This window comes from Myxocyprinus asiaticus, chromosome 3, assembly GCF_019703515.2.
Source record: "Myxocyprinus asiaticus isolate MX2 ecotype Aquarium Trade chromosome 3, UBuf_Myxa_2, whole genome shotgun sequence".
Classification (NCBI taxonomy): domain Eukaryota; kingdom Metazoa; phylum Chordata; class Actinopteri; order Cypriniformes; family Catostomidae; genus Myxocyprinus; species Myxocyprinus asiaticus.
In genome coordinates, this window is record NC_059346.1 from 60,519,315 (window position 1) to 60,547,046 (window position 27,732).

The 27,732-nt window shown below is 40.1% G+C and overlaps 1 protein-coding gene across 1 annotated transcript; it reads left to right on the forward strand.

Moving 5' to 3' along the window:
* Nucleotides 1-21,212: 21,212 nt before the first annotated feature.
* Nucleotides 21,213-26,441, forward strand: LOC127426404 (putative defense protein 3). Its single transcript, XM_051673190.1, has 5 exons — nt 21,213-21,509; nt 22,352-22,464; nt 24,561-24,670; nt 24,895-24,959; nt 25,962-26,441. Exons 1-5 carry the CDS (start codon nt 21,299-21,301, stop codon nt 26,072-26,074), a joined length of 612 nt encoding a protein of 203 aa, XP_051529150.1. The 5' UTR covers nt 21,213-21,298; the 3' UTR covers nt 26,075-26,441.
* Nucleotides 26,442-27,732: the final 1,291 nt, after the last annotated feature.

Consider the following 27,732-nt stretch of genomic DNA (forward strand, 5'->3'; position numbering starts at 1 on the left):
ACAGAGCTCTGAAGCGTTGGCCAGAGGGCAACAGTTCAAAAAGGTAATGGGCAGGGTGAGTGGGGTCCAGAGTGATTTTTCCAGCCTTTTTCCTCACTCTGGAAGTGTATAGATCTTGAAGGGGGGGCAGGGGGCAACCAATAATCCTCTCAGCAGTCCGAACTGTCCTTTGTAGTCTTCTGATGTCTGATTTCGTAGCTGAACCAAACCAGACAGTTATTGAAGTGCAGAGGACAGACTCAATGACTGCTGAGTAGAACTGTATCAGCAGCACCTGTGGCAGGTTGAACTTCCTCAGCTGGTGAAGGAAGTACAACCTCTGCTGGGCCTTTTTCACAATGGAGTCAGTGTGTGTCTCCCACTTCAGGTCCTGTGAGATGGTAGTCCCCAGGAACCTGAATGACTCCACTGCTGCCACAGTGCTGTTTAGAATGGTGAGGGGGGTCAGTGTTGGGGTGTTCCTCCTAAAGTCCACAATCATCTCCACCGTTTTGAGCGCGTTCAGCTCAAGGTTGTTTTGACTGCACCAGACAGCCAGCTGTTTAACCTCCCTTATGTATGCAGACTCATCGTCATTTCGGATGAGGCCGATGACAGTGGTGTCATCTGCAAACTTCAGGAGCTTGACAGAGGTGTCTTTGGCGATGCAGTCATTGGTGTAGAGGGAGAAGAGTAGTGGGGAGAGCACACATCCCTGGGGGGCACCAGTGCTGATTGTACAGGTGCTGGAAGTGGGTTTCCCCTGTCTCACAAGCTGCTGCCTGTCTGTCAGAAAGCTGGTAATCCACTGACAGATAGACACGGGAACAGAGAGTTGGTGTAATTTATTCTGGAGTATAGCTGGTATGATGGTGTTGAAAGCCAAACAGAAGTCCACAAAAAGGATCCTTGCATATGTCCCTGGTCTGTCCAGATGTTGCAGGATATGATGCAATCCCATGCTGACTGCATCATCCACAGACCTGTTTGCTCGATAAGCAAATTGAAGGGGATCTAGAAAGGGTCCAGTGATGTTCTTCAGGTGGGCCAACACCAGTCTCTCAAATGATTTCATGACTACAGATGTCAGGGTGACAGGTCTATAGTCATTAAGTCCTGTGATTTTTGTTTTTTTGGGATGGGGATGATAGTGGAACGTTTGAAGCAGCATGGGACTTCACACTGTGATCACAGTGATCTATTGAAGATCTGTATGAAGATGGGGGCCAGCTGGTTAGCACAGGATCTAAGACATGCAAGTGAAACACCATCTGGGCCCTGTGCTTTCCTTATCCCTTGTTGTCAAAAGACGCGGCTCACATCATCTTCACAGATCTTAAGTGCAGGTTGAGTAGCAGGAGGGGGAGAAGGGGGGTTGCAGGAGGTGTTGGTGTTTGTGAGAAGTGAAGGTCAGAGAGGGTGTGGGGTGTGTGATTGGGCCTTTCAAACCTACAGTAGAACACATTCAGGTCGTCAGCCAGTTGTTGGTCCACCACATGGTTGGGGGCAGGAGTCTTGTAATTCGTAAGTTGTTTCACTCCACACTGATGCAGGGTCGTTAGCTGAAAACTTGTTTTTCAGCTTCTCAGAGTATCTTCTTTTAGCCACTCTGATTCCCTTATTCAGTGTGTTCCTGGCCTGATTGTACAAGACTTTATCCCCAACTCTGTAAGCATCCTCTTTGGCCTGACGAAGCTGCCTGAGTTCCGCTGTAAACCATGGTTTGTCGTTGTTAAATGTTAAATAAGTCCTAGTAGGAATGCACATATCCTCACAAAAACTGATATATGATGTAACAGTATCTGTGAGCTCGTCCAGATTGGTGTCTGCAGCCTCAAAAACACTCCAATCCGTGCAGTCAAAGCAGGCTTGTAGTTCCAGCTCTGCTTCGTTGGTCCATCCCTTTACAGTCCTTAATACAGGCTTAGCAGATTTTAATTTCTGTCTGTAGGTTGGAAGAAGATGAACCAGACAGTGATCAGATAGTCCCAAAGCTGCTCTAGGAACAGAGCGATATGCATCCTTTATTGTTGTGTAGCAGTGATCCAGTATATTTCTGTCTCTGGTTGGGCATGTAATGTGCTGTTTGTATTTGGGCAGTTCACGTGTGAGGTTTGCTTTGTTAAAATCCCCAAGAATAATGATAAGTGAGTTTGGGTATTGTGGTTCCGTGTCTGTGATTTGATCAGCCAGCTGTTGCAGCACCGCATTCAAACACACGTTTGGCGCGATATACACACTCACCAGAATAAACAAGGAAAACTCCCGCAGCGAGTAGACAGTTAATAAAGAGTGCTTCCAAATTAGGACAGCACATCTTCTTTAATGTTGTTACATCTGTACACCAATTTTCATTGATGTAAAAGCATGTTCCACCATCTCTCGTTTTCCCTGTTAACTCCACGATGCGATCCGCTCTGAACAGCTGAAAGCCCGGCAGATGTAACGCGCTGTCCGGAATGGCTTCACTCAGCCAGGTTTCTGTGAAGCACAAGGCAGCAGAGTTTGAAAAGTCCTTGTTTGTGTGGGTGAGGAGATGTGGTTTGTCCATTTTGTTAGGGAGAGAGCGGAGATTCGCTAGATGAATGCTCGGCAGCGTTGTTTGAAAGCCCCGCCGACGGAGTTTGACCAGCGCATCTGCTCGTCTCCCTCGCCTGCGTCTCATAGCACATATAAACAACACAGCCGCGCCTCCAACTAAAATGTCAAACAAAATGTCAAAATATTCAAAATCCGGGAAAAGATTGACTGGTGTATGCTGTCGAATGTTCAGCAGTTCGTCTCTGGTAAAACTGACTGAAAAAGATTACTAAACACAGGACAAACCAACAAAAATAACAAAACAATAGTAGCGCTCCACACCGAGGCGGCCATCCGTGGCGCCATCATTATTCAGTCAGTTATTCTGTAATGAAGATTGTCTGGCACGACAAAATTTCACAATTTCCAAGTTAGCAGAGTCTATCAATGATATCAAAGATCGGATGGCTAGAAATTTTCTACTACTCAATTTCAACAAAACAGAGCTACTAATTATTGGCCCAAAAACCTCTAAAATACGCTGCTAAAATATAATTTAACTATCAATGTCTTCTACAGTGAAGAACTAAGGTGTTATATTTGATAGCAATTTGTCCTTTGAAAATCACATTTCAAATATTTGTAGAACAGCATTCTTCCAACTCAGAAATATTGCTAAGTTACAACACATGCTCTTTGTTTCTGATGACAAAAAACAAATTCATGCATTCGTGGCTCTGATTAAAATGGGAGGATATCCTGCAGGTTCAATAGATAAACTTCAATTGGTTCAAAATGCAGCAGCTAGAGTGCTGACTAGAACTAAGAAATATGATCATATCAGCCCAATTTTATGGTCGCTACACTGGCTACCAGTTAAATTTCTTATTAATTAAAAAATTCTGTTAACTACTTAAAATACTCTGAATGGTCTAGCTCTACAGTACTCTACAGTACATATTTCATCATGTTCTCTATGATCACAAAATTCTAGCCTGTTAAAAATACCTAGAATATCAAAATCCACAAAAGGAGGTAGATCCTTTTCCTATTTGGCACCTAAACTATGGAATAGTTTTCCTAACGTGGTTCGGGACTCAGACACACTCTCTCAGTTTAAGTCTAGACTAAAGACTCATCTTTTCAGCAGGCATACACTTAATTTATCCATCAACTCTATTTATGCTGCATTAGTCAAGTCTGCCAAAACAGAAACATTTCTTATATTCTATAATTCTGCTTTAAAGTGAATGGCATCTACACTAATATTATTCTATTTGTTTCCCTGTCTCAACCTCGGAATACATATCCTGAGGTTACCAGAGCCTGCCAGATCCAGCTCCGGTCCTGCTTGATGTCCGACTCCCACTACTATGTGTTGCTGAGTGAGGACGACTAACTGCAGCCTGTGCCAGCCAGATATCACTTCAGTCTACCACGATGGACTTCACAGAGGATTAAATGATGTCAGCTCCAACTGTAAGACATGATATACTTCACTGGCCACTGCATGACTTTGACTTAAGATGGACTGCACTGGAAATGAACTGCCACAAGCTTCCAGTCGAACTGTGATGCACCTCACTGACTTTTGCCTACATCACCTTGGTCAAAGGATGGACCACATTCTTAAAATGGAATACATAGTCAAAAATTATTTACCAACTAATGCCTTCATCAGCGAAATAGCAAAGGACTAACACATCTGTTGGTCATTTCGCTTCTTTTTAATATACATTGTTATATTTTATTTTGATAACTCAAAATAATTTACTAGGCATTTTCACATGGGTTCATCCAAAAGCTGAAAAATGTTGCTTTCGGAGGCTTTATATGGGCTTAGGGTGAAAATAAGGTGCATTTCAAACTGTTCTGAGACCAGTACACTGGAGGTTAAGTCATTCACTAAATAGGGAGCAAGGGAGCATCCTATAGCTCTCTGTGCAGCTAAGTGCATTCAGTCCTAAAATCTGACCAAAAGTTCAGTTTCAGGTTGCAGGTGATGTTTGGACCACTCAACATGTTTGGCAGACATGGACAATGGTAATCAGTACATAGATTCAAATTTTTATGCAACATTTTATTTTAACATGGTTGGTAGTGATTGGATGATGCTGGACATTACATTGAATCAGAATTAATTATGCTAATTTTTGATGTAATGTCTGTAACATCTCAAAACATGAATAATCAACACTAATATTGTTAATATAATAAACAATTTGATGAAAAAAAAATCTGACTTTCTGTAGCTTAGTGTCATTTAAAATTTCACAACGTAGTCTCGCTGTCCACATATGTGGACATGGTACATTTTATTTTTATTTTATTTATTTATTTATTTTGCTTGTTTATTAGTTGCTACTTGTTACAAATCAAAAAGGGAAACGGAAAATGCACACAGTAGTCACGCGGGGGTCACGGGAGGTTAAACATTGGCCCCTAACATTTACTTAGTTTATTCATTTTAAACCATGACTTGTCCTACACATAAATAACTAATATTGGCAATATATTTATGCTGTTTAGCCAGAGGGGAAATGGCCCACACAGTGAGCCTGGTTTCCCCCAAGGTTATTTTTCTCCATTAACCAACATCTTATGCTGTTTTGTGCTCCTTGCCACAGCTGCCTTTAGCCTGCTCACTGGGGGTCTAAATACAAATACTATATACTTATTTATTTTAAGGCACAATTTACAATCACTTTTTTTATCAAACCACACAATTATGACTCTAAGACATTACAGATATTACAGCTTCTTTTTGTGTTGAAGCATAATATTTCTGTAAAGCTGCTTTGAAATGAAGTGTGCTGTTAAAAGCACAATTAACATTTTACAAATTAAAATGATTTGACACAGATTTTAGAACCTGTAGGGTTAAACATTAAAGAGGGAATTAATTTCTGTGTTACAACCCCCATTTCCTTATGAAAACAGCTAGACCTCTTGAATTCCAAGACATACAGAGGGTGCTGATAGTGATCCATCAGCCCATTGGTTACGGTGTTTGTATATTGGGGGTCTGCAAATGGTCACAACTCCGGTACAATTCAAATAATGACATGGGTGTAAACAAACGCTCGGCTCTGGCACTTCCAGGTTCTTCTGGCACTGTAGAAAAGAACTACTTTCAATGGGGTCTTGACTCAAATTGAGCTTCTGAGCCAAAGAAGTGCTCTTTGTAGGGTTGAAACACCCTTTTCCAGTTTTTCAAGTTTTTTATTTTTCATCAGGACAATCTCAGGATTCGACATGAATGATGATATTTCACAGACCACCATCATTGTTATCGCGGCTGCTCAACAGCTACTGTTAGTAGATTTGAGACTTTTCATGAAGGAATCACACAAACTCTGATCACAGACGTCTGTTTTTAATTATCTAAGTGCAGCTGCTGTGATTGATAATTGTTAAATGTTATCTAATTATTATCTTATACCACCAAGTAAGATCAAACAGGACCTGGTACTCATTTTTGTATATGGAACAAGGCTTTAGAAGCATGTTATATTGGACTGGACTCAAGATGGCGCTGAGTATGGCTGCTGCGTTGCAAGTTCCGACACAACATTGTAGTGTTTTGTTTGTTTTGTTTACTATTCTTATGTTTTTTGTCTTGGATGTTGTATGCCTTATTGTCTACGACAGACAAACACTTTTGGACATCGGTTCTGCAATTACACACTGTAAACCGGACTTCAAATCCCTCAATGCCGACACGCTGTTTACAAACACACCAGCGGAGCCGTTTGTCTGGGCTGCCCGGCCGTGGAAACGCAGGAGGAAAAGGGGAAACAGAGCAGGCATTCTCATCAGAGTAAGACGTCGTGCAAATCGATCCCCGCTACCCAGTATTCTACTGGCAAATGTTCAGTCTCTGGACAACAAGCTCTGCGAGATGAAAGCGTGGATCTCTTTCCAACGAGAGACGAGGGACTGCTGCATTATCTGCCTTACAGAAACTTGGATGTCTGCGGAGATTCCAGACTCAGCCATTGAACCCGTGGGGTTCTCCGTGCACCAAGCGGACAGAGCGAAAGACCTCTTAGGTAAAAGCAAAGGTGGTGGTGTATGTTTTATGATCAACAAATCCTGGTGTGATCAGAGGAACGTACATTCTATCAAGTCTTTCTGCTTTCCTGATCTGGAATTTCTCATGCTTCTGTGTCGACCATTCTGGCTACCAAGGGAATTCACAGCAGTCATTATCACTGCTGTGTACATCCCGCCACAAGCCGACACAGACCAGGCACTCAAAGAACTGTATGGGATTATAAGCAAGCAGGAAACCGCGCACCCTGAGGCCACGTTCATTGTGACCGGGGATTTTAACAAAGCCAGTTTCAAATCAGTCGCACCAAAATACCACCAACACATTAGTTTTCACACACGAGGGGACTGGGTTTTGGACCATTGCTACTCTCCCTTCCGGGATGGCTACAAATCACTCCCCCGCCCACCATTTGGCAAATCGGACCACTCTTCCATTCTGCTTCCGCCCGCTTACAGGCAGAAACTGAAACAGGAAGCACCCACCCTCAGAACGATCCAGTGCTGGTCGGACCAATCAGACTCTATGCTACAAGACTGTTTTGATCACGCGGACTGGGAGATGTTCCGGTCCGCCTCTGATGATGACATCGAGCTTTACACTGATAGCTTAACGTGTTTCATCAGAAAGTGCGTAGAGGACATCTTTCCGACCAAAACAATACGGATCTATCCGAACCAGAAACCTTGAATTAATAGCGATGTTTGCACGGCACTTAATGTGCGAACCTCCGCTTTTAATTCCGGGAATGCGGAGGAGCATAAACAAGCCAGTTATCCTCTCTGAAAAACTATCAGAGCAGCAAAACATCAGTACAGGAACAAGATTGAAGGACAGTTCAACACTACCAACTCTAGAAGCATGTGGCAGGGAATTAACATCATCACAGACTTTAAAGGGAATAAAAACTCTGCCGTGAACACCGCTGCCTCTCTCCCGGATGAGCTAAATACTTTCTATGCTCGTTTCGAGGGAAATAACACCGCCCTCGTGGAGAGAGCTCTCGCGGCCGAAGCTACAGAGGTTAGTTCACTCTCCATCTCTGTAGCGGATGTAACCCGATCCTTCCGATGGGTGAATATCCGCAAAGCCGCAGGTCCAGACGGCATTCTGGGCCGTGTCATCAGAGCGTGCGCGAACCAGCTGGCTGGTGTTTTTACTGACATTTTCAACCTTTCCCTCTCTTTGTCTGTAGTCCCCACATGCTTTAAAACTTCCACCATTGTGCCTGTTCCAAAGCAATCCAAAATCACTTGCTTAAATGACTGGTGTCCTGTTGCTCTGACCCCCATCATCAGCAAATGCTTTGAGAAACTAATCAGAGATTACATCTGCTCTGTGCTGCCTCCATCAGTAGACCCATTGCAGTTTGCTTACCACAACAACCACTCCACTGATGATGCCAGTGCATCTACAATACACACTGCTCTCTCCCACCTAGAAAAAAAGAACACTTATGTGAGAATGCTGTTTGTAGACTACAGCTCAGCATTCAACACCAAAATGCCCTCCAAGCTTGATAAGAAACTCCAGGCTCTGGGCTTAAATAGCTCGCTGTGCAGCTGGATCCTGGACTTCCTGTCAAGCAGACGCCAGGTGGTTAGAATGGGCAGCAACATCTCCTCATCACTGACCCTCAACACTGGAGCCCCGCAGGGCTGTGTTCTCAGCCCACTCCTGTATTCCCTGTACACACATGACTGTGTGGCAACACATAGCTCCAATGCCATCATTGAGTTTGCTGATGATATGACGGTGGTAGGTCTGATCACTGACAATGATGAAACAGCCTATAGAGAGGAGGTGCACACTCTGACACACTGGTGTCAGGAGCACAACTTCTCCCTCAATGTCAGTAAGACAAAGGAGCTTGTGGTGGACTTCAGGAGAAAAGACAGAGAATACAGTCCCATCAATGGAGCACCAGTGGAGAGAGTCAGCAGCTTCAAGTTCCTGGGTGTCCACATCACTGAGGAACTCACATGGTCCATCCACACTGAAGCCATGGTGAAGAAGGCTCATCAGCACCTCTTCTTCCTGAGACGGCTGAGGAAGTTTGGAATGAACCGTCACATCCTCATACGGTTCTACACCAGCACTGTAGAGAGCATCCTGACTGGCTGTATCTCCGCCTGGTACGGCAATAGCACCGCCCACAACCGCAAAGCCCTGCAAAGGGTGGTGCGAACTGCCAGACACATCATCAGAGGTAAGCTTCCCTCCTTCCAGGACATATATACCAGGCAGTGTGTGAAAAAAGCTTGGAGGATCATCAGAGACTCCAGCCACCTGGGCCATGGGCTGTTCTCACTGCTACCATCAGGCAGGCGGTATTGCAGCATCAGGACCCGCACCAGCCGAAAACATGACAGCTTCTTCCCCCAAGCAATCAGACTTTTGAACTCTTGATCTCCCACGATCAATATACATCATCACTGCACTTTATTACTCTTATATCTCACACCGGACTGTCATAAATTATATTATTATATATTATATTCTCTCTTAACAACACACTGGCAACTTACTATCAACCGACAGCCTGAATGTCAATACAGTACAAAACAACATACTGTACATTTTATATATACTACATATACTTTTTTATTGTATACTGTGTATTCTATATTGTGTGTATTGTACAGTGCATCTGGAAAGTATTCACAGCGCTTCACTTTTTCCACATTTTGTTATGTTACAGCCTTATTCCAAAATGGATTAAATTCATTATTTTTACAAACAATACCCCATAATGACTACGTGAAAGAAGTTTGTTTGAAATCTTTGCAAATTTATAAAAAAATAAATAAATAAAAATAAAAAAAAAATCACATGTACATAAGTATTCACAGCCTTTGCTCAATACTTTGTTGAAGCACCTTTGGCACCAATTACAGCCTCAAGTCTTTTTGAGTATGATGCTACAAGCTTGGCACACCTATTTTTGGGCAGTTTCTCCCATTTTTCTTTGCAGGACCTCTCAAGATCCATCAGGTTGGATGGGGAGCGTCGGTGCACATCCATTTTCAGATCTCTCCAGAGATGTTCAATCGGGTTCAAGTCTGGGCTCTGGCTGGGCCACTCAAGGACATTCACAGAGTTGTCCTGGAGCCACTCCTTTGTTATCTTGGCTGTGTGCTTAGGGTCATTGTCCTGTTGGAAGATGAACCTTCATCCCAGTCTGAGGTCCAGAGCGCTCTGGAGCAGGTTTTCATCAAGGATGTCTCTGTACATTGCTGCATTCATCTTTTCCTCGATCCTGACTAGTCTCCCAGTTCCTTCCACTGAAAAACATCCCCACAGCATGATGCTGCCACCACCATGCTTCACTGTAGGGATGGTATTGGCCAGGTGATGAGCGGTGCCTGGTTTCCTCCAGACATGACACTTGCCATTCAGGCCAAAGAGTTCAATCTTTGTTTCTCATGGTCTGAGAGTCCTTCAAGTGCCTTTTGGCAAACTCCAGGTGGGCTGTCATGTGCGTTTTACTGAGGAGTGGCTTCCATCTGGCCACTCTACCATACAGGTCTGATTGGTGGAGTGCTGCAGAGATGGTTGTTCTTCTGGAAGGTTTTCCTCTCTCCACAGAGAAATGCTGGAGCTCTGTCAGAGTGACCATTGGGTTCTTGGTCACCTCCCTGACTAAGGCCTTTCTCCCCTGATCGCTCAGTTTGGCCGGGCGGCCAGCTCTAGGAAGAGTCCTGGTGGTTCCAAACTTCTTCCATTTACAGATGATGGAGGCCACTGTGCTCACTGGGACCTTCAATGTTGCAGACATTTTTCTGTACCTTTCCCCAGATCTGTGCTTCGATACAATACTGTCTCGGAGGTCTACAGACAATTCCTTGGACTTCATGGCTTGGTTTGTGCTCTGACATGCACTGTTAACTGTGGGACCTTATATAGACAGGTGTGTGCCTTTCCAAATCACGTCCAATCAACTGAATTTATCACAGGTGGACTCCAATCAAGTTGTAGAAACAGCTCAAGGATGATCAGTGGAAACAGGATGCACCTGAGCTCAATTTTGAGTGTCATGGCAAAGGCTGTGAATACTTATGTACATGTGATTTTTTTTATTTTTTATTTTTAATACATTTGCAAAGATTTCAAACAAACTTCTTTCACGTTGTCATTATGGGGTATTGTTTGTAGAATTTTGAGGAAAATAATGAATTTAATCCATTTTGGAATAAGGCTGTAACATAACAAAATGTGGAAAAAGTGAAGCGCTGTGAATACTTTCCGGATGCACTGTATACTGTACATTGAATGTTATTATTTGTATATTGTGTTATGTGTAATTATGTGTATATTAGATTTTATTGTGTTGTGTAAATCTGATGTTTATTGTAAATTGGTATATGTCTCATCACTGTCACGACTACTATGTTGCTCGGAACTGCACCCAAGAATTTCACACACTATTGCAATATGGTTGTGTGACAATAAAAGTGATTTGATTTGATTTGATTTATATATGTGAGGTTGTGTATTTATCAACCTGTTACATGTCCAACATAACCATACAGGCCTATTGAACCAAGTTAAAACTTGTTTTGCTGGTAGTTCAGAAATAACCTACATATATTTCTTCACTGTAAGCCATAGATATCTATTTATAATAACTTTTATTAACATAAACATTATTAGATTAAGGGCCCTACTTTAAAAGCACTAAGCCCAGCACTATGCTTTAAGTCTTAAGTGCAATGCCAGTGTGCATGCCTATATAGTTTTGTTTTTTCGTGCAAGCATGTGCAAAGTCTAGGCGCAAGTGTGGTTGGCAAAATAATGCACGCAAAGGACTAAATGGGCTAGGTCAAGTGCAATTAAATTCTGAGGTTTTTCTCAGAATTCCCTATTAAATAGTCCATTCCCTCAAGCACCAGTGATATAAACGATGACAGCACATTCATAAGAAGTTGGTAGTGTAATAATTTACTGTATGCAATGAATTAGAAGAATACAAATATGGATTTCTTGTCAGGATATGTAGCTCCGTTTAATTATAGAGAATATAAGTATTATTAATCATTTCATCTACTGACACACAAATCATGGCTAGTATTAACAGTGATTGTATCAAAAATGTTTCAATTCTACAAGTTAAGGTTTTGATAATGTTGGTATTAATAAAGCTGTGGTATGACTGTATTTTGTGACTGCACCCATTTACAGTGTTTTCTGTGTGATGCCAATTTTCTTTATAAATTTGATATTGATTTTGTCTTGTTTTTAAATTTTTGAATTAAAAAGATTATTATACATTCTATTTTAGTCTTTCTGTATCAGCTTTGTAGAAGCCTACATTTACCTCTGCATAGAGGGAAGGGGTATTTGCTTTGCAATCCCCAAGGGGTTACAATCTGGCATAGTCGGGTGGGTGGGCAAGCTGAGAGCTGTTTTAAGTTTGAATATTGTTTGGTTGATTTATTTATTTATTTATTTTGTTAGTATATGTATTTTTTAAGATATTTGAAGGGAGAGGGGGTTATTCTGTTCTGTCTTTTTGTGTGGTGCAAACTTCCAGGACCCTGCAGGCTACTGAGCCACCTCTTTGCCGCTAACAACCTAGCCATGGTAGAACTGAAGAATATGTTGCTGGAACAGCAAGAACAGATGTTTGGAGCCATACGTTGAGTGGGGGTAGATCTGGCTCAGAAGTGCAAAATCTAGAACAATTGGGAGGGGGAGGTTCTTTGGTAGCACAATGTCCTAATGTCTCTGTAAGACTGGGTAGGGTAGTGATAGATTGCCTGTTAGATACATGGTCTATGGTCTCCACAATTGTGGAGAGTTTCTTCCAGCAACACCTAAGGGGTAATCTCTAGCCCTGTCACTGTCTTCAATTATGAGGTAATGGGTAGGACATTCTATATGTTGGCTATGTAGAGCTAACAGTTGAAGTTCTAGGGAAAGCTATTCCTAGGCGATGGTGGATCTACCAGGTTCTACTAGTTCACCTACTGTTCCTGGAGTAGTGGGGATGAATGTCATTAAAGAATGTTATGAAGAGTTGTTTGGGGGAGCCTGGGTAGCTCAGCGAGTAAAGACGCTGACTACCACCCCTGGAGTCGCGAGTTCTGAGAGTCGCTGAGTGACTCCAGCCAGGTCTCCTAAGCAACCAAACTGGCCCGGTTGCTAGGGAGGGTAGAATCACATGGGGTAACCACCTCGTGGTCACTATAATGTGGTTCTCGCTCTTGGTGGGGCGTGTGGTGAGTTGTGCGTGGACACTGTGGAGAATATCGTGAAGCCTCCACATACGCTATGTCTCTGCGATAATGCGCTCAACAAGCCACGTGATAATTTGCGCAGATTGACTGTCTCAGATGCAGAGGCAACTGACATTCATCCTCCGCCACCCAGATTGAGGTGTCACTATGCCACCATGAGGACTTAGAGCACATTGGGAATTGAGCATTCCAAATTGGGGAGAAAAAGGGAGAAAAAATAAAGTAAATAAATGAAGAGTTGTTTGGCCAGCATGGCTCATCTTTGTTTGAACTTACCCCTGTAGTGCATGCATCTTCTGGTTGGCAGCAAGCTTTACAACAGTGTCATCAAGCTGAGCTCAGCTTGTCAAGAATCCTGCCAAGATTAGCCAGGGTCAGGGGTAGGAAACCTGCATGTATACCTGCGGGTACAATGAAGACTGGAGCAGCTGCTTGTCCCAGTCAGCTTAGCAAGTCTTTCAATGCTGTGTTGCTAGAGCCACTTATTAATGGCTATAATTTGCCAGAGGGGTTGTTAGTTTCTTCTGCACCGGTATTGGTGGTGAGGGGTACAGCATTTACTCCCCTTGTAAATGTGCTGTTCACAGTTGACCTTTCATCCAGATAGTCCAGTGGGGTTGTTAACACAGGCACAAATGGTGAGTTTACCAGCAGGTGTTACTGAATGTGTGAAGGTGTTTGATGGTGCAACTGCCTCTGTTGACTCACATGAGGTTCAGACAAATTTGTTGTCATTGCAGATTCAGGATGTTGATCTGTCTGCCTTTTTTGATCAGGAATAGGATAAAGTGAGGGCCTTGCTTCAAAGGTATGTGTCAGTGTTTTCTGCCTATGATATTCAATTATGTTTTACTAATTGTATGTCTCATAATTTCCCTTTGTTGGATGACAAGCCCGTAAAACAGGTATAGGCGCATACCTACATCTGATTGCGAAAAGGTAAAAGCCTGGTGTCTGTTGTTGCCAACTGGCCCCATCCAACCACTTTGTCTGAGCTGAGATCATTCTTGGGGTTCGCCAGTTATTATCGGTGGTTTGTTGAAGGCTTCTCCAAGCTGGCTGCTCCACTTCACTGTCTAGTTGCAGAAGTAGGTGGCGCAAAGAGTCGGAAAGGCCGGGGGTTAGATTTGATGAATACTGGTCTGACCACTGTGACCACAGTTTTCAGAATTTTAAGTTTGTAAGTGTTGAGTTCACTGACTTCTCTCTTCCATTCATCCTAGAAGTGAATGCCTGTCATCAGTGACTAGGAGCGGTGCTTTCCCAAGAACAGAATGGGAAGGTGCATCCTGTGGCCTATGCCAACTGAAGCCTGAATCCATCCGAGAAATAGTATAGCTCTATGAAATGAGTTTTTGGGTTTGAAATGGGCCATTACAGAGTAGTTTCATGACCATCTGTGGGGTCAACAGTGTGTAGTATGAACAGATAATAACCCTCTGAGTCAACTGAGTACTGCAAAGTTGCTACAGAGCAATGCTGTGTTGGCCATCTTACCTTTTTGGTAAGAGAAGAGGTTCTCTAGCTGTACAGAGCATCTTCAGTTGTCAGTGAGAGCACAAGGATTCCTACATCAATGGGATCTACTTGTTTTTGTGAATGGTCTGCTGCATCATAAGATTTATCAAACAGAGGGGTGAAAGGATGTCTTTCAGATTCTCTTACCTGAGTGTCAGCAGCCTGAGGTGTTTATGCAGTTACATGGTAATCATGGACATCAAGGTTCAGAGTGAACAACAGAATTGGTGCGACAGTACTACTGGCATGGGATGGCCAAAGATATCAAGAATTGGTGTCAGGGGTGTGAAATGTGCACTGTTGCTAAGGCAATCTTCCCACAGATATATGCCCCATGGGCCATGTGCTCGCTTCCAGACACAACTAGGTGGTTGCCATTGACTTTTCTATTTTAGAACCTTTCCATGATGGGGTAATCTTCCCCGGACACTTACAGCGGAACAGAAGCTACACTGGCCACAGTGTCTTCCTCAAGTGATGTTTAATTAGTGGTGCTTGCGAAGCAAAGCATCACTATTGTAATCTCACATACTTATTATTATTCTTCTATTTCCATACAAAACTTCGGTTTTCCTAACTCATCCCGCACCATTTGTAGTAGACCCATGAATTAGGTGTCAAATCTACCGGCCTATTGACGACACCTGTGCTATGACTTTTCTAAGGGATTGGGGTATGGTGCACCCCCGGGGGGCCAAAAAACATCCCAAAAATTTCCTATAGGCATACTATGGCAAGGGTCTCGCCCATGAAAACATTTTTCCCCCTACTATGGCAGTCAATGCAAGAAAGTTGTCAAATCATATCTCCCAATCAGAATGACATAGATACATGAGGGCGGGCTCATTTCAATCGGGCTACCAATCAGTCTTTAAGGATCATCTTGGAAATGGTGTAGCCACGCCCTAGTAACCATTTACGGCACCCTAGCAACCGCCCCATAGACTTCCATTCAAAATGGCTCAGAAGGATATCTTCAGAACAGAATGTCGTAGACACTTGGGGATTGGCTCTTTTCAGTCAGATTAATAATCAGCCAATAAGCATCTCTCTGGTCACTGGCTAGCCACACCCTAGCAACAATTTAGAGCACCCTAGCAACCAGCCCTATTGACTTCCATTAAAAATGGCTGACAGGGATATCTTTGGATCAGAACATACTACAGACATGGCAGTTGGCTTATTTCACATGGGTGAGCAATCAGTCTTCATGTATCCATTTGAAAAACTACTTAGCCACACACTAACAACCATTTAGAGCACCCTAGCAACCATCCCCACTGACTTCCATTCAAAATGGCTGAGTGTGATATCTTCTGATCAGAATGTCCTAGACACATGCGGGTGCTCTCATTTGATTCGGGTTAGCAAGCCGTGTTCGAACATACCCTGTGTATGGGGGTAAAATGTACCCATGGGGTAAAAAGGGGAGCAAAAAACCGTACCAAAAAGTCCCATAGGGTACTATGGGAAGATAACTTTTTTCCTACTATGGCAGTCAATGCAAGAAAGTTGCCAGATCATATCTCCCAATCAGAATGACATAGATACATGGGGGTGGGCTCATTTCAATCGGGATACCAATCACTCATTAAGTATCACCTTGGAAATGGCATAGCCATGCTCTAACAACTATTTATGGGACCCTAGCAACCACCCCCCATTAACTTCCATTCAAAATGTCTCAGAAGAATATCTTCAGAACAGAATGTCATAAACACTTGGGGATTGGCTCTTATGAGTCAGCTTAGTAAGCAGCCAATAAGAATCTCTCTGTTCACTGGCTAGCCATGCCCTGGAAACCATTTAGAACACCCTAGCGACCAACACTATTGCTTTCACTTAGAGTGTGATATCTTCGGATCAGAATGTTCTAGAGACATGACAGTTGGCTTGTTTTAATTGGGTGAGCAATCAGTCTACAACTGTCATCAAGGGAACTACTTAGCCACGCCCTAGAAACCATTTATAGCACCCTAGCAACCAAACACCATTGACTTCCATTCAAAATCACTAAGATGGGTATCTCAGGATCAGAATGCCGTAGAGACTTCCGGGTTGACTTATTTCACTCAGGATAGCAAGGAGCCATGTTAAATATCACCTTGGTAACTTCCTAGCAACCACATGGGCTTACCCTACCAATATCAATAACAAAACACATAACAAAACACATATCTCTGCACCAGAATATTGTAGACAATTCCGGGTTGACTTATTTCACTCAGGAGAGCAAGGAGCCTCATTAAGTATCACTCTGGTAACTGCCTAGCAACCACATGGGGTTACCCTAGCAACCAAGTAACAAATCACATATCTCTGCACCAGAACATCGTAGACACTTCCGGGTTGACATATTTCACTCAGAATGGGAAGTAGCCTTGATAAGCATCACCCTGGTAACTGCCTAGCAACCAGATGGGCTTACCCTAGTAACCAAGTAACAAATCACATATCTCTGCAACTGAACATCGTAGAGACATCCGGATTGACTTATTTCACTCAGGATGGCAAGAAGCCATGTTAAGTATCACCTCGGCAACTGCCTAGCAACCAGATGGGGTTACCTTAGCAACCATTGAACAACACCAATATCTCTGCACCAGAATATCCTACTGTCATAGAGGTGGCCCCTTTCAACTTTGGGCAGTTGCTGGGACATCGTGGTGACAAATTTTGCCACGGCAAGCATCACATACATTTTCTTCAGGAAATGTACCTATCTAGTTATAATTATACTATCCACTCACTCTTTGACATTTTGGCATGAGCCATAGTTGCCGGTTGACTTTCTCCTTGGCCGCATTCGTGAATCGGAGGGTGGGGTTGTCTGTGAGTGGGTTCAAGAACACCAGAATGTATTGCAAGTGGCCTTTGATAGAGCATGAGATTGCCAGATTTCCACTTCACACAGAAAGGAGAGGTATGACTGGAAGGTGATATCTGTTTTTTATGTTTTTATCTGTATTTTGATAATGTTGGTATCTGTGGTGGATTTAGGCATGGGCGACATGGGCAGCTGCCCAGGGCGGCATCTTGCCGGTGGTGGCACGAGGTGCCCACACAGACAAGTGGGCACCCTGAACTCCACCATCCATCTCATTTACAATCCCCCCGGTCAACAACTATGGGGGCATGATAAAGTGGGTTTTGCCCAGGGTGCCATACAAGCTAGAACCGCTACTGGTTGGTATTAATAAAGCTGTGGCATGACTGTGTTTTGTGGGTATTTTGTTTAGGAGTTGTGCCACTGCTGTTCTGTGACAAGTAGGAGTGCGTGGCCGGGCCGTGATGATGGACGCCTGGCACTGAGTTGCCCCAATCAACGAGAGAGAGATGAGGAGGAGCCGGAGACGCCAGTTAGAGAGAGAGAGAGACACATGGAGCTGTGTGTCTGTGTGTGTCTCGACATGTGTTTTGATTATGCTGAAAAGCAGTTTTATGTTGTGTTTTGTTTATTAAAAGTATTTTTGGTTGATAACCCGATTCCTGCTTCCTCCATTCTGATGAACAAGAGGCTTGTCTGCCACAGGTTAATATTTTGTCTTTCTTCTTTTGTTTTGTTTGTTTGATTGTATTGGACCTGCCAATACTGCAAATACTCGTATATATACAGGTGCATCTCAGTAAATTAGAATGTCGTGGAAAAGTTCATTTATTTCAGTAATTCAACTCAAATTGTGAAACTCGTGTATTAAATAAATTCAATGCACACAGACTGAAGTAGTTTAAGTCTTTGGTTCTTTTAATTGTGATGATTTTGGCTCACATTTAACAAAAACCCACCAATTCACTATCTCAAAAAATTAGAATATGGTGACATGCCAATCAGCTAATCAACTCAAAACACCTGCAAAGGTTTCCTGAGCCTTCAAAATGGTCTCTCAGTTTGGTTCACTAGGCTACACAATCATGGGGAAGACTGCTGATCTGACAGTTGTCCAGAAGACAATCATTGACACCCTTCATAAGGAGGGTAAGCCACAAACATTCATTGCCAAAGAAGCTGGCTGTTCACAGAGTGCTGTATCCAAGCATGTTAACAGAAAGTTGAGTGGAAGGAAAAAGTGTGGAAGAAAAAGATGCACAACCAACCGAGAGAACCGCAGCCTTATGATTGTCAAGCAAATTCGATTCAAGAATTTGGGTGAACTTCACAAGGAATGGACTGAGGCTGGGGTCAAGGCATCAAGAGCCACCACTCACAGACGTGTCAAGGAATTTGGCTACAGTTGTCGTATTCCTCTTGTCAAGCCACTCCTGAACCACAGACAACATCAGAGGTGTCTTACCTGGGCTAAGGAGAAGAAGAACTGGACTGTTGCCCAGTGTTCCAAAGTCCTCTTTTCAGATGAGAGCAAGTTTTGTATTTCATTTGGAAACCAAGGTCCTAGAGTCTGGAGGAAGGGTGGAGAAGCTCATAGCCCAAGTTGCTTGAAGCCCAGTGTTAAGTTTCCACAGTCTGATGATTTGGGGTGCAATGTCATCTGCTGGTGTTGGTCCATTGTGTTTTTTGAAAACCAAAGTCACTGCACCTGTTTACCAAGAAATTTTGGAGCACTTCAGGCTTCCTTCTGCTGACCAGCTTTTTAAAGATGCTGATTTCATTTTCCAGCAGGATTTGGCACCTGCCCAGACTGCCAAAAGCACCAAAAGTTGGTTAAATGACCATGGTGTTGGTGTGCTTGACTGGCCAGCAAACTCACCAGACCTAAACCCCATAGAGAATCTATGGGGTATTGTCAAGAGGAAAATGAGAAACAAGAGACCAAAAAATGCAGATGAGCTGAAGGCCACTGTCAAAGAAACCTGGGCTTCCATACCACCTCAGCAGTGCCACAAACTGATCACCTCCATGCCACGCCGAATTGAGGCAGTAATTAAAGCAAAAGGAGCCCTTACCAAGTATTGAGTACATATACAGTAAATGAACATACTTTCCAGAAGGCCAACAATTCACTAAAAATGTTTTTTTTATTGGTCTTATGATGTATTCTAATTTTTTGAGATAGTGAATTGGTGGGTTTTTGTTAAATGTGAGCCAAAATCATCACAATTAAAAGAACCAAAGACTTAAACTACTTCAGTCTGTGTGCATTGAATTTATTTAATACACGAGTTTCACAATTTGAGTTGAATTACTGAAATAAATGAACTTTTCCATGACATTCTAATTTATTGAGATGCACCTGTATATTGCTTCGTTTGAATGTCTTTTTTTACGTCTGATACCGTGTTCTCTTCATCTGAATGCTGTGGAAAAAAGTTTTGTTGTTATAATTGGTTAAGTTTGTCTTATTTAGTTTGGTTGCTGTTTACTTTACAGTCTAGATAAATACCTTATTTTATTTTTTTTTTGAGAGATCACTTTTCTTTGTTTCGTGGCTGATTTATGAGACCATGCAGAGATTATTGGAGGTGTGTTCATTCCATTAACTAACTGTTTTTTTTTTTCTGTATTTCTCTTTCCTAGTGTGGCACGGTGTTGGGGGTGCAGGTGATGTGCTTCACAGTCCTTCAGCAGGCTACTTTTACGTGGTGTGGTTAGTCACTGGTATTGAAGACTGGTGCCTATTTGGATGAGTTTTAGAACACATTAATAGTGCTGTGGGGTGTTCAAATTTCTTCTGTGTTTTTTTTTGTTTTGTTTTTTTGATGGTGTGTGTTTGGTGTTGGAGGACCACCAACCCTGTTACCTACCGCTTTGTTTCTTTTCTTTCTCTTTTCTGTAGAATTATTGGAGGAATTTCTACTATAATAAATACAGCCAGTAAGCTTAGTGTAACAAGAACTTTTCACAGCTGTAGGCAGCACCCATTTACTGTAAGTGTTTTCTGTGTGATGCCAATTTTCTTTATGAATTTAATATTGATTTTGTCTTGTTTTTAAATTGTTGAATTAAAAAGATTTGTATACATTGTATTTGAGTCTTTCCGTCTCAGCTTGGTAAAAGAGTATTTTCATGAATTAATTTGTGATTAAATTATACTTGCATATTCTGTCAAAAATTGTTGTCTCCTGGCAAAAAATGTTGATGCAATTGATACTTGAAATAGCATGGAAGTCTTATATTATGAAATATACTAAAATAATATAAAATATAATAAAAACATTGTGACGTGGGATCCGTTTAAACGACCAGCACGAGACCCTAAGCGACAGATTCTTAATGAATAAGTGCGATTTAAAGTATAGAATTAACTATAATAGTCAAATATAAAATCAAGTTAAAATCTCAAGTATTAATCAGTAATAACTGGAATCTTAATCAAGTTCGAGTTCTTATACAATTGGAGTCAAACTAAATGTTAATGGAGTCAGATTCAGTCTAAACTTAACCAAATAGTTTAAGTCGCTACAACTAAATGTGCCAGAAAAGACAAGCGACCAGAAACTTTCACCACTCTACTGGATACTTTCCTTGGCCCACTGGGGTGGCTCTTACACTTTTAACCAATTGGTGATTTTTAGTGAAAGTATGAAGTTTCCAAATACTTTTGGTGCCTCTGTAATTCTGTGTACATTTTCTGAATAATAAGCATTAGAGCATGAGTTTTAGCAATTGAAGTATTTCATAATAACATTACATGGCTGTCTAACAAAGATGCTTTTTAAAACATCCTTTTCGACATGCCACCACCCAACCATTACAACAGAGTGAAACAGCATGATCCTAGGGAGGAAAATTGAGATTTTTCGTGCTTATTTCCTTCATGACAAAGGATGTCTTTGTTCCTCCATTTAGATCAATGGCAGATTCCCTAAAACAAGGAGTTTTTTTTTTTTCTTCATGAAAAAACATCTCACCTGACACCATGTGAATACTTCATGCAGAGGAGTGGCAGCGTTCTGTTGACATGAATAAACCAATTTTCATGCCACTGTGACTCAGCAATGTTGCCTTTCAAAAGTCGATTGTCCAACACGGGATCTTGTGTGTTTAAATGACTCTGTGCTGGATTGTCTGACTGAAAATAAGCTGTTAAAGATGCCCATTACAGGAATGGTGGATGCTGTGCTTTTAGGGTTTGTCCTACTACAGGTTTTACACTGTGCTATGTGCTATCCAAACGGAGCACCAACTTCAGCATGTGTGGATATGATACCGAGACATGGAGGGGTTGAACCACAGCCAAGCCCTGCTCCTTACACCATACAGCCCAGCAGCAGCACCTTTCAGACTGGCAAACCTGTCACAGGTAGGACGCCACTACTGTTTCGGAAGAGTATTTTTGTGAATTAATTTGTGATTATATTATACTTACATATTCTGTCAAGAATTGTTGTTACTGAGTAGTCTCCCGGCAAAAACTGCAATTGATTCATACTTGAAATAGCATGGAAGTCTTATATTATGAAATATCCTATAAATAATATAAAACATAATAAATGTATCATCCTTCATATCATCCTTGAAAAATGTATTAGGAAACAGAACTTCATATTGAAAAAACAGTTTTGTTTTGATTTTGTGAAAATATACTGTATCTTCTCCATGAAATTCTAGGTAATCAGGGAATTTGGGGAATATTTCTCATTTAGAACTGCATCCATAATGAAAAGTGTGCAACAAAACCTTTAATTTTGTTCTATATTGTTGTTTGCTCTCTATTCTCTCACATATTTATGTACTATTCTCACAGACTAACTGGCCCCAAAAGTCAGTTTCCTCGAAGTCACACAGGTGTAGCTCATCACATTAACTATGGCCATGTTCCACTAAAGTTTGACAACAACAAAGTGTCTAAATATGTTTAACTTTTAACAGTATACTGTATGTTTTTATTATGAACTGTAGCCTATCATTTTATCATTTGAAATGTAACAACATGGCTTTAAATGTTAAGAGTACAACATGTCTTACTATCTTTCTTTGAAATGAATGCTGCTTGGCTTGATATTTTGTTATCAGTATAATGCAATTATATTTATACACATTCATGTGTGACTAAAGTGTTCAAATAAATTAAGTAGCCTTTTGATTTCAGATGTTTAAAGTTATGATAGCATCACTGATAGAAAATGTTTGTTTGTTTGTAAGTTGTAATCAAAGGACCAGACTATCGTGGTGTGCTCTTGGAGGCTCGATCTGGATCAGACTCAAATGCAATAGGAACCTGGCAAACACCTCCAACCAACACAAAGTTCTTAGAGGTAAGGCTTTGTGTAGAGTCAGTTATCACACTTCTATTGTACTTATTAAAAAAATAATGTTCCAAGTTCTATACAAGTTAAGCTCATTCAACAGGGTTTGTGGCAAAATGTTGATTAGCACAAAAACTATTTTCAACTTGTCCCTCATATATATATATATATTAAAAAATAGATAGAAAGAAAAAAGGCAAATCATGGTTACAGTAAAAGTATAGTCCCAGCACACTAACATTATACATGTTATGCATGATTTTAGTATGATAAAACTATATCAGGCTATACCAGCATTGTGTTGTCATCACAACAAAGTTGTAATGTTGGAGAAAACTATACACAGATAAGGTTGGTAGGTGACTGTATCAAACTAAAATAATGTAATGTGTATAATGTTTGTCTTGTAACAATGTGTATTTTAGTGTTAATGGACTAGCCCCATTCACTTCCATTGTAGTGGGAACTGTGATTTCTGCTTTTTTATTATTATTATTTATTTATTTTATAACATGGCACAAGACTGATTTCTTTTTTTTTTTTTTTGGTTTCTAATCATTATGCCACAAATGCTGTTGATTGACCATAACTTATATTGAACCCAAAAATTCCTTTAACTGACACAGAACCTCATCATAACTTCAACAAGTTAGAAAATATTGCACTCAAAACAAACATTTACCATGGTGACTGCAGTTTCCACCAAAATACCTTATTTACTTAGTTACCTAAAAGGTATTTTACGTTGGCCACGTTCACTTCCATTGTAAGTGCCTTTCTGTAAACAAGAAAGTGTATCAAGATTTAAAAAAATGCATTTCTTTTTATTGAATATTGATGGAGCAACAAACTTTGTGTGAAAATAAATAATAATGGAAGGTTGTTTTGATTATTTATTTATTTTAAGGCGTAAACATCCCCCAGGGGGATTAAAGTGATATTGTGTAAATATAGGGACAATAGCTATAGGGCAAAATTTGTCAACTCAAGAAAATACTTTTAAGACAGCAAGATGCTTTTTTGAGTAACAAATTAAGATAATACTCAAAATAACCACTTCAAAAAAGGGTTAAACATTTTCTGTTCATTTCAGTCACATTTGGCATTTACAAGTATTCTATAAACATATTAATCTCCACTGTGATTGGATCAATCAGTGTGGGCCCACTTTGAACATTCTTCATAACAAATCTATTGACCCCACTTAAGAAAACCAATCTGTTTTTTGACAGGAAGTGGGGTAATTACTTGGTGTTTTTGGGAGTCTCTCGAGGGAGGGGCTGGGGGGAGAGATGTTTTGTTTTAATTATATGATTATGTTTGATTGTTTTTTTTTTGTTGTTGTTGTTGCTGTTGTTTTGTGTATCTATTTGTGACAATAGAGGTGTTTGTTTGGGGTTAGGGTGGGTTTGGTGATTGGGGAGGGGTATTGGTGGGGTTAAATGTTGATTCAGTGTACATATGTTGTGTTTTTTTATTTTTTTTATTTTGTTATATATTTATGAATCAATAAAAATGTTAATTGGAGAAAAAAAAAAAAAAAAAAAACAATGTGTTTCATGGGGGCCTTTAGCCCCTGCAGCAACATTTTTAAATAACTGTCCAATAAGTGAAAAGATAATATTTGGGGTAAAAAGCCCTTTCAACTCCAAATACTATCTTTTCACTTATTGGACAGTTATTTAAAAATGTTTGATTTAATCACCTTGAACAAAACTGAAAATGACAAATAAGTATTTTGTCTCAAAATAAATGTGATAGTTTCAGGGATTCTCATTTGCTACATACATTTGCAACATTTTAAAAATGATTAAATGTTAGATAAAATTACCTCAAAATCAAACTTTAGAGATTGCATGCAGTGATCTCATGGATCAGGAATATTTTGCAGTGTATAGTGACAAACAGATGTTAAGGAAAGTACTGTTGTAGTTTTTGTTTCTGTTTAGTGTTTTGGGAGAAAATAAAATCAAGAGTCTTTTACCACGGGGGGGCCTTTAGCCCCGTTGGACCCTAAATATAACACGACCACAGTCATTATTAATTTGGTAATTCCAGTCATATACTGGGAAATATGTTACCTAAATTAGACTTGTCTTTCTTAGTGTGCAGGAAACCAGCAAGGTGCCATCACCCATGCCAACACCAACATAAAAGACAACTCCACCATTTATACCTGGATTCCACCAGCTACAGCCAAAAACGTCTACTTTATGTAAGAGTGGGCAATAACAATCTCTCATTCTTACTGTATGACTGTCATGTTTGTCACTCTTAAGTTCTAGTTTATTCAAATTGTGCAATCTAAACAATGTTACATTTGTGTGCAAATACTTTTCTCCATTTTATATTAGTATATGAGATTTCCAAATAAGAAATCAGCCATAAAGAAGTGACTACTGGTTAAGACACTTCAATATTTGTCTGCTCCTTCCTTAGGGCCACTGTAGCCCAGCAGCGCACTGTGTTTTGGCTAAATGTGAAGTCATCGACTCTGACCCAAAGTAAGTAAAAAAAAAAATGTAATAAAAAAAAACCCCTCAAACACTGGGGTAATTCTGGAATCCTGTATTGATACGATGAAATCAAATGTAAAATTGTATATATATATATATATATATATATATATATATATATATATATATATATATATATGCTTTTTAATCTATGTCTGTTACCTTTGAGGTCAGTTATATGCTAGTGAACTCCAAAAGCCTGACAAAATAATCTTTTAGCAAATATTTGTTTTATTTTTATTTTTTTATTTTTTGGAGGGGGTAAAATGGACCAAAAATATTCATGACGCATCTTACACTAATGGGTGTAAAAAAAAAATATATATATATATTTTTTTTTTTGTCCAATCAAATGCTCTCTAGAATGAGAATGTCTCCTCCTAATATGACTTACTTTAGACTAACAATCGCAGGAGGAAAATCATGGTTCACAGTTTTGATGTAAACTAATGGTTATTTGATTTTTTTTTTAAAGCCCTTCGATATATCCCACCCAACAATCAAAGAAAACTGCGCTCGTCGAGTCATTTCATGGGGTCATTAAGTTTTTTTTAGTTTTTATTTTTAAAATTTAAGATCAAATAAAAAGCCTATTTCACAATTTAAAGCAATAGTTCACCCAAAAATTATAATTCTCTCATCATTTACTCACCCTCATGCCATTTTAAAACTTGTATGACTTTTTTCTGCGGAACTCAAACGGAGATATTTTGAAGGATGCATCATGCGTTTTTGTCCATTCAGTGAGTCCAACACTTTCAAACTCCAAAAAGGGCATAAAGGCATCATAAAAGTAATCCATACAGCTGGAGGGGTTTAATTCATGTGTTCTGCAGAAGAAATAATGTTGAGTTCGAGATAGCATAAGAGTGAGTTAATAATAAGAGAATTACCATTTTTGGGTGAACTTTTCCTTTAATGACATTTGTACAAGGACAAATTCATACAACTTTTATTCAATTCTATGCTTTTTTATCTTCTAATTATCAGGTGGTGGAGGAGGAACATCGCTTGACATAAACGATAGTGCTGAAAAGGCCACACCTGCCATGCTGCTACTACTTATTGTCTTGCTGGCAAATGTTCAATATTTAGTTGAATGAGGATCCAGAACTTCTAGTTGAATAAGATCCAGACTGAGTAATGTATCCTAGCTCAGTTAGTCAGTATAAAATATTTAGTCAGCATTTTTTATTTGCGTGATTGTTTTTTAACTGATATTTTATACAGTCTTTAATCGACCCTGCCTCATTTTAATTCCTTTTTAATCGTGAAAAAGAAACAGAATTAATCTGTACTACAATTTTCCTTTGTGATTTGGATTTGAATTCACTACTTTAATTTCCTAAATAAAATTTTTATCACCATCAAATGTGAAATAGTGTTGGGTTCGAGTCCACCTTAGTCGAGTCCGAGTCTTTAAACAATCGAGTCCAAGTCAAGTCCGAGTCAAAAAGGGGCCGAGTTGGACTCAAGCCCGAGTCCATATAAGGCCCGAGTCGAGTCCAAATAAATCTGTTCATGAATCTGAATTAAAATTGTAACCGTAAACTCAACATCAATATTTTAAACTTCACAACTAAGAAAACCTCTGTTGCCTTTCATATATATATATGTTACTTTCCTGCTGAACAAACTTCAAAGTGGTTTCAGAATGAAAGTATATGCTTTAGGTGTTTGAAGACTAAACTGTCCTTCAACACACTTCTTATTGCGTTCTGTTGATATTTCAATTATTTGTTGCTTTTTCCCTCCACTCAAACATACACCAAAGAAAATGAATGCTACGTTAGTCATTACAACCAAGGTTATGTTCCTAATTTTAATTTAGTTTTTATTTCTACTTCATTTTTTTAATTTGTCAATTCAATTCAATTTAAATAAAACTTTAATTTAGCTTTATTTAAAATGATCCCTATCTAAAGAAATAATAGTCTATACTGAGATTTATTTCTGAGTCTTTTTTCTCTATCTGCCGACTGATTTGGAAAAATACATTACATACAAATGAGTCAATACAGTAGTAATTAGCACTTGCTGAAAAGATTTGACTGCAAATGCTACATCCTAAAACACTGGAAAATCCCACTGATAATATTAGGGCCATTTAACACAGACATGATTTTCTAGTTAATTTGCGGGAAACCACACAATGCAGGGCAGTTCTGCGTGCTGCTCATGTAGCTACCTAAATCCCAATCCCTGTGCGTCTCGCAGCAGCTGCCACAGAAGATCAAAAAAACAAAAACAAATCATTGATTTGCTTGACCAGCCACGTTGGTCTGCAATCAGTCTGAAATCTTTACATACCAACCAAAGAAAATTTCACTGAGCTCTTCTTTAACCACAAAATCATGGAGAATAATAATTTTGAGTCATAAATTTAACAGAATTGTCCTTCAAAAGTGTCAGAGATGTAGGCTACCTGGTGGTTTACAATAAAAATAAAATAAATAAAAATAAAATTTTAAAATAAAAACAGCATAACCAACTAAATTCATCTCATAACATGAAGTTTAGCTTCATACACAAACTCTGTCATCGAATAATACATTTATTTTATAGCCTAATTAAATTATAAACAAAACATTTCACTGCCCAAAATATGTTTGAATGTTGTGAATGGTGGACAAATGCTGTAAAAGAATGTATTTTAAACAGCTCTTCAATTCTTTGAAAATAGTCAATCAATAATAAACAGGTGCTGTTTTTCTGTTTAGAGTTGATGTCTGCTTTAGCAATTACGCATTTTTCCCCCGAC

Bases quoted from the DNA above. Each gene is read 5' to 3' on its own strand.
- LOC127426404 (XM_051673190.1), top strand. From the start codon at position 21,299: ATGCCCATTACAGGAATGGTGGATGCTGTGCTTTTAGGGTTTGTCCTA. The intron at 24,671-24,894 runs GTAAGAGTGGGC...CTCCTTCCTTAG, and splicing joins GCCAAAAACGTCTACTTTAT to GGCCACTGTAGCCCAGCAGC. The intron at 24,960-25,961 runs GTAAGTAAAAAA...TCTAATTATCAG, and splicing joins GTCATCGACTCTGACCCAAA to GTGGTGGAGGAGGAACATCG.